Below are 12156 nucleotides of genomic sequence, written 5' to 3'. Positions count from 1 at the left end.
AGCAGAAATAGCGTTTGGCAGGCACCTAGCTGTGCCTGCGGTCTTCGTCTCTGCTAGGACCAGCCGCTCAGATGGAGGTGAATGACTGGCAAGGTTTGCACCAGGGTACAAAAACATCTAAAAGAAAACGGTACAAGCGGGAAGGTTTCAACCAGTGCGAGCAGGGAGGCACGGGCAGGACATCCCGTCGCGGGTACAGGAACGGTCACCGCTCCCTCGCACAAAACGGAGCTCGCCCCTAGACGGGAGGGTCCGCACGCTGCGTCACTAACGCCCGCCTCCGCTGCAGCGACCGCAGCCACCGCTCCCCGCCTCGGCGGCCCCGGACGCGCGCAGCGCTAGGCGGGACCGGTCACGTGCTGGCGCGGGGCTCGTCGGGAAGGGGCGGCCTTTCCGGTTCCTGCGCGGCGGCGGCGGCACGCGGCGCGGTTATGGCGGACGGGGACGGTGCGTGGCGGCGGGAACCGCCGGGGCGGGCGCTTCGCCGCGCCGTGAATAGGCGGGAAAGGGGCTCGGGGAGACTCCGGCGGGGCTCGAGGGCGCCGCGTGGGGAGGGTCGGCAGCGGGCGCCCTGCCGGGCCTGCCCCGCTCCCGGCGCGGCGGGGCCTCGGAGGGAATGTTCAGCGTGTTGCTCCCGCAGGTTGCACCGCGAAGAAGCGTCGGAAGAAGGAGAAGCGGCTACTTCCCGATGAGGACGTAGCGGTGAGCGTGGGGCCGCGGGCCCGGCGGGGGAGCTGACTGGGGATCCCAGCCCGATCCCTGGCGGCGCGGCGGGACGGTCCGGGGGGCCCGGGGATAGAGATGGCAGTAGCGGTGCCTGGCAGCGTGCCCAGACGTGCTTCGCCCCCACCGTCACCCGAGGGAGCGTGGCCGCCTCGCTGGCAGGGGCCGCGCTGCGCGGCGAGCAGCGGAGCGCCGCTCCGGGGGCGGTTCACGGACCGCGTGGTGGCGGCGCGTGGCAGCGGGCGGGAGCGCGTGTCTCTGGGTTTCCTCTCTCTCATCTCGGTTAACTTCATCTGCCTTCAGGATATTCAGCACACAGAAGAGTTCTTCATCAAGCCCGAATCCCGGATCCCCCAGCTGGACACGTCTCAGTGGCCCTTGCTGCTGAAGGTAGAGCCGGTTATAGACGCCCTGCGGCCCATCCCTGTTCCTGCTCCTTCTTGTGTCCTCTCTCAGTGCAGGCTCCTGGAGATGCACATGTCCTCCTCTGTGTAACCCTGATGCCAAGAAACAGCAAGCATGACACTCAAAGCAGGGGCAAACCCTCTGTATGCAGAAAGCACATTATAAAGTTTGTCCAGCAGTATCATTTGCCTGCCTGCCTTCTAAGTTTGCTGTCTCCTCTAAAGACCCACCAGATTTCTTCAGCTATTTATTTCGGTCTTACACAAGCCTGTGGTCTGCGCTAGACTTCTGAGTTGCTTGTGCTGAGTTTCTGGGGCATACTGGATTTATGTGCATTGTAGGGGTTGGTATTCTGCTGCTTTCCCATCTCTTTCAGCACAGGGCTTATGTTTCTTTCTCTAAAACGTGGTTTCACTGTTGGGTCATAATTTTGGGAGAGGCTCTTTCACTGAAATGCACAGGTCGGACATTGTGTAACTGGGGAGATGTATTGGGGCACAACAACGCTGAAACCAAGGTAAACTCAAGAATATTTGTAACTTTTGCTTGAATTTTGTAGAACTTTGACAAATTAAATGTGATGACAGCACACTACACGCCTCTTTCTTCTGGTGCTAATCCTCTGAAGAGAGAGATTTCTGACTATGTGAGGTGAGTACGTTAAGGACCAGAGTGGCTTATTTTTCTTCCACAGTTAATATCTTCAAACATCTTCTGTTCTGGGTTCCCCTTGTACTTTTCTGCTTGACTTGATGCCTTGTACTAACTAACAAATGTCTAAATAGGACCTACTGGTCACTTTCTGTAAAGTTGGCTTTGTTCTGGGGTTGTGGCTGGTCTGTGGATGGACATGCAAACGTTTGAGGAATCCTCTGGGGTCTTATGGAAGGTCCTTTGGTCTGCTAGGCTTTGAGACTGCTTGGAGTTTGTTTGTAGCATTTGATTTAAGTTCGGAGTAGTGATCAGCAGTCTGGGGAGAAGATAATTCTTTGACCGTGGAACATATCACCTGCTGTGCACAGAGCAGCTTGACACGTGCTCGCTGAGAGCAGCTGTGAGGCTCATCGCTTATTTGGCTGTATAGAAATACGTTTCTTTGCAGCCATCACACATATTGTCAGAGTTTTTTGCGCTCTTGCTGTGTTTCCCCTGATGCTTAGCTCCCACTCTGTCATCTTGCACTATAGGTCTGGCTTTATTAACCTCGACAAGCCTTCCAATCCGTCTTCCCATGAGGTGGTTGCATGGATCCGACGCATCCTTCGAGTAGAGAAGACTGGACACAGTGGCACTCTGGATCCTAAGGTGACTGGGTGCCTTATTGTGTGCATTGAGAGAGCAACACGACTGGTCAAATCTCAGCAGAGTGCAGGTATGTTTATCACCTGGGACCATTTATGGTCTGAGTGACTGAGGAGGTGCAGAGCGCTTTTGGAGACAAAATGAAGATCTCCAGTCTTTGAAAGGGCTACCCTTTGTCTTCAGTGCCTTGAGCTTCAGGGTTGCTTATCCTTCTTGCTCCAAGCCAATGAGGGTGCATCCATGCTGTCACAAGGTATATTTTGTGATTGCTTCTCTGGGGCTTGTGCTATTTTAAGTCAGTGAAAACAATTCTGACAGACTGGATTTGTCTACTAGCTGGGCTTAACAACCTCAGCCTCTACCAGTCCAGTGAAACACAACTTGGTGAAGAAGTAAATGTAGCTTAGATTTAGTTTGTTGGAAGAATTCCATAATAAAGTATGTGCACTTCCTGGGAGAGGTGGTTCTAAAAATTTTAGGGCTCTGTGGATGTGTGGCTGTGAAGCAGTGTGGACTTTGAGGTCAACATTAAATGCAAGTGGCCACTCCTGACTGCTCTTGTCGTTCTTTCAGGCAAAGAGTATGTGGGAATTGTTCGGCTGCACAATGCAATTGAAAGTGAGGCTCAGCTTGCCAGGGTAAGTCTCGGCATGCTCTTAGCCATGCTGGCACTTTACATGCAAAGTGTTCAGCATAGGTGGGAGATGAGAGGGTAGGAGCTGTGTGATGCTCAGGTATGCTCTGTATGTGAGGTGATGACAAAGTTTATCCATTCTCTGAGTGCAGTGGTGCTGCCCTCCTGCAGCACCCCGATTCCTGTTCTAGGGTCTGCGTGCTGTGCAGCCTCCAGAGACCCTTCAGTCTCCCAGTGTCCTGCTGGGGGCTGCTGTGGTGTGTGGCTGGCTGCCTGCAGGAGCGAAGTGGTGCTGGCAGGGTTGGAGCCCCTCTTTGGGGGGCTCCATCCTCACTGAGATGAGGGATGATGTCTGATCACATGCTGCCACTTGGTGAAAAAGGCCAGGAGTGCTCACTAGCAGCTGGGGTAGCATTTTCACCACATCACTGGTTCAGATCATCTTTATTAAATATGACATCACCAAATCATGATGAATCTTGTGGTTTCTTGCTCACAGAAGTGTTTGTAGTTGCTGCAGACCCCAAGGTGCTCCTGTGTTAGGGCCATGAGCTCTTACTTCTTCTGCTTCTACCCTCAGGCAATAGAAACTCTGACAGGCGCACTGTTTCAGCGACCACCCCTCATTGCTGCTGTCAAGCGACAACTGAGAGTCAGAACCATCTATGAGAGCAAGTTGGTGGAGTATGATCCTGAGAGAAGATTGGGTAAAACAAGGCTTTCCTGCCTTCTTTCTGTTAAGCTGACAGCTGATAAAATTTCCGGTGAAATGGGCTGCTTTGTGTTCTTGGCAGATGTCTTAAGACATAAATCCTCAGCACTATCAAGTGGTAACTGCTTCATGCATTACTTTGTGCTGAGAAGCAAATCCCATCTATATTTTGTACTGCTGTATCCTTTGTTGAAGAGCCAAATGATGTCAATTAGATGGCATTAGCACTCAGTGCAAAGATGACCTTCATCTATCACCCCAGGCTGATGGCTCTGTGAAGGGTTGGACGTACGGCTTCTCTCAGAGGGAGCTTCTGGATGTGGTTCACTTCTAGATATGTATTTAAATACTATTCTGTCCTGTCCTGCATTTCAGGTATTTTCTGGGTGAGCTGTGAAGCAGGAACATATATCCGAACACTCTGTGTTCACCTTGGTTTGCTGCTTGGTGTGGGGGGCCAGATGCAAGAGCTCCGCAGAGTGCGCTCGGGCATCCTGGGCGAGAAGGTAGAGTAGTAGCTCTAACTATAACCAGCAAAGTTGAAATTGTCAGAATGGCAAGAGTTCCTTGGAACTGTATTAGTTTTACAGTGTTAGGAGACAGTATATGTCCATGGTGGCTGGGAGGAGTTTTGTGAATAGCCCTGAAAACATGGGAGCTCTTGCCATAGATGGTCTGTAACCAAAGTGTTGAGTTCAGTTCAGGGTGTTGCCCCTGTTCTGGTAATTAAGCTTTGGGACAATGAGTGACTGGGAAGTGCACCACGGTGACTGAAAGTTAGTTTTATGCCGCCTGTGTTTCTCAGCCTACAAACCATACATGTGCCATGATTTCAGGCGTGTGAGCTGTCTCCTTAGCAATCTGCCGCCGCTTGGTGTCAGGGCGCAATGCAGGGAACGTAGCTCATAAAAATGAGCCTGGGAGATAGTCTTGTGTGATCTTGGAACACTTGTACAGTCTTTTCAGTCTGGTCACAGCTGGATCCTGCTGCCAGTCCAAACTCTAGAACTAACTTCTTTCTTTGCAAAGCAGGAGTATCAGAGTGCAAGTGCTTCCCCACCCTTCTGTGCTCTTACCACAGCTGTAATCACTGGCAGTCATTTCTGAATTCCAGGTGTTGGGTGCTTACAGCTGCTTCAAGAATTTATTCCATGTCACAGATTGAAGAGCTGGTTAATTTAGACTTCTACTTGCTAATCTTTGTCTGAGTCCCAGGTATTTGTTTAAGTTTGGTCATACTTCAAAGTTTCATGTGGACATGCTTATACACTAGATCCAAGTGCTATCTGAGATTAGGAAGGTTGAAGTTTGTGGTAGCACAAGTCAGGTTGACCTCAAGCTCTTGATGGAAAGCATTCTTGCCTCTTTTAGACCGCTTTTTTGATGCTTCTGAGTTAGGCATCTGATTTTCACTCCCTTTAAGCACACTATTTGCTGTTGGACTTCAGCTGTTTTCTTGTGTGTGTTGAGTTGATGGCTGCGGGGAGAGTTTTAGAGGGATTGTGTCTTTGCAGGACAACATGGTGACTATGCACGATGTACTGGATGCACAGTGGCAGTACGACAATAACAAGGATGACAGCTACCTGCGAAGAGTTATCTTGCCGTTGGAGAAACTGCTGACTTCCCACAAGCGGCTAGTCATGAAAGACAGTGCGGTGAGTTCCTGAGATAGCAACAGTTGACAGCCAGAGGCTGCAAAGTGTTCTCCTAACTTATTGTCCTGGTTTCAGCTGGGATAAAGTTAATTTTCCTCCTGGTAGGCTGTATAGTGCTGTGTTTTGGATTTAGTATGAGAAATGTTGATAACACACTGATGTTTTAGTTGTTACTAAGTAATGCTTACACTAGTCCTGAGGGAAGTGGCTGGGGGGCAGCGATCAATGTTTGGGGATTGGCTGGTCATCAGTTGGAAGGTGGTAAGCAGTTGTATTGTGCATCACTTTGTTTATTAATTATTAGTAGTATTACTACTACTATTGCCAGTATTTTACTTAATTTTATTTCAATTATTAAACTGTTCTTATCTCAACCCACAAGTTTTCTCACTTTTACTCTTCCAATTCTGACCCTCATCCCACTGGGGGGCAAGGAGTGAGCAAACAGCTGTGTGGTGCTTAGGTGCTGGCTGGGGTTAAACCATGGCACTTGTACATCTAATACAATAAATGGGGGATCAGGATCCACATGGTGTCCGGAGCTGTCCTGATTGTGAGCTTTCCAGGACCCAGTATGGGCCACTGCCAGATCAGCAGTACAGTGCAAGAGCCAGGAATTGAGCGGTAGAGAAGCTGCTTTCCTCACTTTAGGAGGATACTGATGGTTATAAGAGATCTATCTCATGTGTTGTTTGCTGTGATAGGTGCTTTGCTTGCTTTTTCCAAAGGCCCTGAGTTTTATACAGTAAACAATAAGAAATAGATATGTAAGGGATATTACTGCTGGGACAGTAATGGCAATAGGAAGCTAAAGTATTAGAGGCACTTCTTATATTGTTTTTATTCTCTGATAGCCTATAAGCCCTCCTGATCCCTATATTTTCAGGTTAATGCCATTTGCTATGGAGCCAAGATCATGCTACCTGGTGTCCTGAGGTATGAAGATGGTATTGAGCTTAATCAGGAGATTGTTGTCATCACCACGAAAGGAGAAGCTATCTGCCTAGGTATGAAACTCCCTGTTCTTCTTGTGCCCAGCTAACTGCAGAAGTAAGACTTATGTTCCAGTGAATGTATAACAAATGAGTCCCCCATGCACAAAAGGTTTAAATAGTGTTTCCTGATGGGACCTGTGGGTTAGTATGGCCCAATGTAGCTGATGTTGGGCAGGATGTTACAAACAGCGGCTGCATCGCTCCTTGGCAAGGTGTAAAGAGTTCCTCAGCCTGGTTTCAGCTGCTTGATGCTCAGGTATGCTCTGTATGTGAGGTGATGACAAAGTTTATCCATTCTCTGAGTGCAGTGGTGCTGCCCTCCTGCAGCACCCCGATTCCTGTTCTAGGGTCTGCGTGCTGTGCAGCCTCCAGAGACCCTTCAGTCTCCCAGTGTCCTGCTGGGGGCTGCTGTGGTGTGTGGCTGGCTGCCTGCAGGAGCGAAGTGGTGCTGGCAGGGTTGGAGCCCCTCTTTGGGGGGCTCCATCCTCACTGAGATGAGGGATGATGTCTGATCACATGCTGCTACCTGGCACATCACACTCAATGACTAGATGTGTGTAAAAGTACTTGAGCAATTACCAGCTTCTGTGAAGTGACCTGAAAGGGTGCTTTGTTCTAGCCAGGGTCTTCAAAGAAGCTGTGTAGGTGGCAGATGCTGACAGATGGGTGGTCTGTCATGGTGCTCAGTGCTGCACAGCCTTATGCTCATGGGACTGAGAGGCCTTGGAGGTGTAACATAGCCAAGCTGTTCCGCCCTGTTGTTTATACTGCCTGCACTCTGGTCATCTCAGGGGAACTTACCTCCAGTGAGGTTTTGAGGTGAAATGGCACAGGTGGGGGCTGTTGCTCCTCTTCATGCTGACAGAGGAAGAACAGGCTGAATACAGCAGGTTCCTGCGTTGCTGTCACAGTTCTGCTGTTAAAGAGTTGATGAACTCTCTGCCTGCTTCTGCAGCCATTGCCCTGATGACCACAGCAGTCATTTCTACCTGTGACCATGGCATTGTGGCAAAGATCAAGAGAGTGATCATGGAGAGAGACACGTATCCCCGCAAATGGGGTCTTGGTCCCAAGGTGAGTGGCGTGGGGGTGCGGTCAGTCCCAGGGTGGTAGTGGGAGCCCAGCTGTTGGAATATGGGACTCGCTGCCCCTTGGGCAGAGCTGTGCCATGTCTTCTCCAGAGCCTTGGTGTAATTCTGCTATGGTCTCCTGGAGCCACAATGGTGGTGCTTCCCAGTGCTGGGCAGTACCAGCCCAGTGCTGGTGGTAGCGAGGCTTACCCTTCCAACAGAGCCTGGGCAGCATTACCCGAGGATCTGCTGGGGCTGGTACTGGTGCTCAGTTGTGGGCTTCTCAGGTCTGTACAGCACCAGCCCTTCTCTGGTAAAGAGCCAAATGATGTGAAGTGCATGGCATTAGCACTCTGTGCAAAGATGACCTTCATCTATCACCCCATACTGATGGTTCTGGAGGGGCTGGGCAAGGAGCTGCTTTTCCTTCTGGTGCAACTGCAACAGTGCCACCATGCAAACTGTCTTGTGAGACACTAAATTGTGCCTGAAGGACAGGAGCAATGGGAATATCTGTTGTTCAGTTCCTCTCCTGTCTCAAGGTAGATATGGAAATTAGCAGGTCAGAAATTCTAGCTTAACTGTAGCCAGCCTGGCATTTCACTGTGGTGAGTAATGCAGCTCAGATTTAAAACTCAGCATCAAGTTGCTGTGGCTTATTCCATTCCTGTGATTCAGGTGAAATGTAGAAAGCTGTGGGAATGCATGCAGATCTGTGTCACAGCAAATGTGAGGTAATGTGGGCCCGTTCAGGCATCTTGGAGCCTTTAGCAAAGCCTTGCATTTGCAGCTGGAGTGGTTCAGCTGAAATGTGGCAGGTCGCTAAGCTGGAAGAACCCAGGCAAAGATCTGAGCTGCACGATGTGCAGAGTCATCTTGCTCTGCTGCTGTTACTTACCCCACAAATTAGGCCTTATTTACTGCCTCATGTCAGATTGGTAGGCTGCTGTGCAGGGGATGTTTTGTGCAATTTGTTCAAAGGTCTGTGGAGAACTGTTAAATTAATAATGCTGTAGTTATTGGCTTGGCTTGTTCCTGGATTACCTCCTCTTAGGCCAAGTGGCTGAAGCCCCAGGGAGCATTTCTGCCCCTGGAGCTGCAGTCTGACTTGTTGCATGTTGCTCTCAGGCCAGTCAAAAGAAAATGATGATCCAGAAGGGGCTGCTGGACAAGCATGGAAAGCCCAACGAGAGCACACCGGATTCTTGGAAGAAGGGATATGTGGATTACAGGTGGGTATGGGGTGTGTGGCTCCCACATGGTGGGCGGGGAGCCCCATTCAGTGAGGGCTGGGATGGGTGCTGCTGTTTGTGCTTGGAACATGTTAGGCCTGGCCCAAGGCTGTCAGCTGTCCAGACCCATGGGGTGCAGTGGCATTTCTTGCAGTCCCAGGGAACATGCTGCTAGTGAGCAGTGCCAGAGGGAAAGGCCTGGAGCAGATGGTTATCCCTTTCTAGCCTGTGCTTGTGGTTTTAGAGGGAGTCAGTCTGCTAAATGAAATGGGGAAGGCCTTGCTGTTGCCCAGCACAGCTGGCCCTGGTGCAGGCTGCAGGTCTTCCCCACACTAGCCTCCCCACCCAGCACCTGGTGTGGGTTCAGAGCCCTTTTGAGGGGGACAGGGCTTCCTACTTGTGCAGAGCAGCACAAGGCAGTGGCTGTCCTGCTCAGCCTGAGGATCTTCTCTTTCAGGGATGCTTCCAAGAAAGACGCAGCTGTCATTCCCCAAACTGTTTCAGAGCTGGAGAGGGCTCCAAAAGTGAGTGTCATTAATGTTCTCTGGCTGTAAGATTGTTTGGGCCCTGGTGAAGGGTGGTTACGCACCTGTTCCTTTAGGCAGTTGGTATTGGGTGCTGGATTGTGTGCTGCTTTGGTTGGTTGTTTTACAGCGTTGTTCCATGTTCTGGGAGCCTAGTGCCCCAACATGAGTTTTGGTTGCGTGGCCTATGAGCTAGCTGTAGGGTGACCTGTTTCAGGCCTTACCCCTCAGTGTTTGGATGTTGTACTTTGGCGCAAGTCCTGTAGCACAGTATGAGAATGAGGAGCTCTGACTTGTGTACAACTACAGCGTCCAAGGAAATATGTTGTATGGAGCCACAATGGAGGTTTGTTGTGCCAGGGAACCTTTCTGGAGACTACAGACAGTTGCAGAAATGTCCATGCAAGAGTTGCATCTAAAGTTCCCTAAGTCGGGGCTTGGGCATGCAGTTGGAAAGGTCCATCAGTGTTTCAAACTGTGGAGCATTTGGGGTACAGGAAACACTGAGAAATAATGGGGTGCATTTCTGGCAGAAGCAAATCCTAGACAGGGTATGCTGGAGGGGACCACTGGCAGTCTATAGCTCACCCTCCTGCTCAAAGCATTGTTAACTGCGAAGTTTGATTGAATCAGGCAAAATAGTTGCAAAGAGCTTGCCAACAGTTTTCCCATCATTTGAGCTCCTTTGGAAATGGCGTGCCTGACAATATGTTCCCCTAACAGAGAAAGCGAGAGTTGGAGAGTGAAAGTGAGGAGGCTGTGACCCCACCATCCCCTGCCACCCCACCACCAGAGGAGCTGAGTAAAAAGGAAAAGAAAAAGAAGAAGAAAGAAAAGAAGGCCAAAGAGGCAGCTGAGAGTGCAGAAGAGCAAATAGAAGTGGTACGTAACTGGGTGCTGCTATGGTATGGTCCAAGCATGGGAGAGGTTGCTGTCTGTCCCCAATACCTCCAGCATAAACTCATCAGCATCCTGCTCTGTGTGTCCCCAAAATGCCAGGCTCCTCACAGGTAGAGAAAGATGTCTATGTAGGTGCATTTGTAAACTGAACTGGTTGAGGGTGGTGGGCGATTGGGCAGGTGAGGCTTGTGGGGGTGGATCTGCACTGGGGCAGGGATGGGGTAAGCAGCCATCTGTGCCCTGGAGCAGGTGGTGGGCACACATTCCTGCCAGGCCACCTCTGCTCTGGTGCGCTGTAATGGGCCCTGGTGGGAGGATAGTGCCTGGCGTGGTGCTGGCATTCAGTCATTGTGCTTGAGTGCTTGTATGGTGGTAAGGAGAGCCTGCAGTGCGGCTGGAGTGGGGCTGTTCCTCTTGAAATGAGCAGTGAAGGATTCCTTTTTGATTCCTTACGGACCTCCAATCTTTTCACAGACCAGTGAGACAGGCACCAAGAAGAAGAAGAAGAAGAAGAAACAAAAGGAGGCAGAAGAGAACTCCGAGTAAACTACTGGATCTGTCCAAAGCAGGCGACCTCATCAGTAGGGAGGGAGGAGTCTGAGGACTTCAGGAAAAAGAGGACTGGCTGCGTAGCAGAGGGGCCAGCAAGTTACATGTTCCTGTTCTGCTGCGTATACAAGTGAGCCGGGTGTTTTTGCCCAGGTACCTGCTCAGGTACCCCTCCTCATCCTGTTTTAAGGGTTGCCAGAGGAGCGGGGTCCCTGACTCCCCCTGTACTGGATTGCTCTCTAAAGCTGAACACTGTGTTTCCAATAGAAGTGGTGTCTTCAGGGAAGCTGTAGCTCCTTAGTTGGTGTCTCTGCTTTCACCCTGAGAGGGAGGAATAACGTTTCTTTCCCTCTTGTGCTGCCTCTCTCTTCCTTTTTTACAAAGTTTGGAGCTGTTACCTGACAGTCACAGAATGTGTTGGTGTCTGGACGACTGGCTTTGTCTTGACCTGTTTGGATGGTGACAGTCAAATTGGTTTTTTGAAGAGCCCTGATTTATTTTACCCTGGTCATATGCTTGGCTTGACCCTCAGCTAGATGAGATCAAACAGTCCACCCAGATACTCTTCCATACTTTTTTTAACTTTCTCATAAAAGGATTAGAATTAAATCCCTGCTTTTTGCTTTATAGTGCGGGACCTGCTTGTTAGTTGTTGACTGATCCCCAGACCCGGTGCCCCAGTGACCTTGTCAGTGTGTACCTCTTGCTGGCTCTTTGCTCTTTTCTACCCAGTTGGAACGGGACCACAGTGATTTCAGCTGCCTTCCCTGGTTTTGATATCTAATATGCTCTGGAAGGCTGGAAGTGTGGATGCTGCTGGGGGGCAGAAGTGAAGCGACCAGAGGGTGGCTGGCCAGTATGCTTTTCTAAAGGGCTGTTGGGACTGGAGTCCTCACTGGGAAAAGCTTGGCCAGAGGCAGCTCTGCAAGGGGCACTGGGTACGGGGCTTGAACGGTTTCAGAAAGACTTGTCCTAATTTCCTGATCTGGGGTGGCTCACTGAGGGCAGGTCGTCTCTCCTTTGTCGCAGGGGTAGTGCTGAGCCAGGATTTTAACCCCTTTTAATGGAGAAGGATCCAGGCTGCTTTGTTCTGAGCTTCATCCCTGCAGAGATTCTGTAACGTGTCTTAGCCTTGTGCATTGCTTTTGTCTTAATCATCTGACTTTTCTCCCCTCCAACGCTTAAGATACATGCAGGCAGCGGGGCCAGCAGCTGGTGGCTGTCGGAACCTGAGCAGAAAAAACCTCCATTTTTACTCTTTTTTACATAAAAATAAAAGCCCTATTTTTGAACGGGTGATTTTCTTGCTCATGTGGCTCCTATAAGAAGTCAGTGGTCTGTTCATGGGGAGGGGAGGCAGCTTAGTGCATGTGTGTGCTGCAGCTGGGCAGGTAAATAGCTACCCCTTCTGCCTAGTTTTTGTGCTGCTCTCCTGAAGAAGCTGCTGATGCA

At 50.4% G+C, this 12156-nt stretch overlaps 1 protein-coding gene and 5 non-coding genes across 7 annotated transcripts; all 6 read left to right on the top strand.

Annotated features, from left to right (window-relative positions):
• The first annotated feature begins 353 nt into the window (after positions 1–353).
• On the top strand, positions 354–11996 carry DKC1 (dyskerin pseudouridine synthase 1). 2 transcript variants are annotated; one of them, XM_064463103.1, is made up of 15 exons: positions 354–447; positions 641–702; positions 1027–1113; positions 1688–1779; positions 2316–2500; positions 3004–3068; positions 3645–3771; positions 4152–4282; positions 5291–5434; positions 6321–6441; positions 7385–7503; positions 8628–8716; positions 9189–9255; positions 9979–10134; positions 10630–11996. In XM_064463103.1, exons 1-15 carry the CDS (start codon positions 432–434, stop codon positions 10699–10701), a joined length of 1533 nt encoding a protein of 510 aa, XP_064319173.1. In that variant the 5' UTR covers positions 354–431; the 3' UTR covers positions 10702–11996. The 2 variants fall into 2 exon arrangements, with proteins under 2 accessions (XP_064319173.1, XP_064319172.1); XM_064463102.1 differs by having other exon boundaries at positions 8628–8731.
• LOC135315434 (small nucleolar RNA SNORD17) lies at positions 3178–3424 on the top strand. The gene has a single exon (XR_010374897.1). It is a non-coding gene; the product is annotated as a small nucleolar RNA SNORD17 (small nucleolar RNA).
• On the top strand, positions 3973–4048 carry LOC135315432 (small nucleolar RNA SNORD83). Its single transcript, XR_010374895.1, has one exon. It is a non-coding gene; the product is annotated as a small nucleolar RNA SNORD83 (small nucleolar RNA).
• Positions 4456–4590, top strand: LOC135315439 (small nucleolar RNA SNORA36 family). The gene has a single exon (XR_010374902.1). It is a non-coding gene; the product is annotated as a small nucleolar RNA SNORA36 family (small nucleolar RNA).
• On the top strand, positions 6699–6945 carry LOC135315433 (small nucleolar RNA SNORD17). The gene has a single exon (XR_010374896.1). It is a non-coding gene; the product is annotated as a small nucleolar RNA SNORD17 (small nucleolar RNA).
• LOC135315436 (small nucleolar RNA SNORD83) lies at positions 7820–7895 on the top strand. The gene has a single exon (XR_010374899.1). It is a non-coding gene; the product is annotated as a small nucleolar RNA SNORD83 (small nucleolar RNA).
• Positions 11997–12156: the final 160 nt, after the last annotated feature.

Source organism: Phalacrocorax carbo, chromosome 11, assembly GCF_963921805.1.
Source record: "Phalacrocorax carbo chromosome 11, bPhaCar2.1, whole genome shotgun sequence".
Classification (NCBI taxonomy): domain Eukaryota; kingdom Metazoa; phylum Chordata; class Aves; order Suliformes; family Phalacrocoracidae; genus Phalacrocorax; species Phalacrocorax carbo.
The sequence above is the reverse complement of the archived record's forward strand: the minus strand, read 5'-3'. Positions and strand labels throughout refer to the sequence as shown.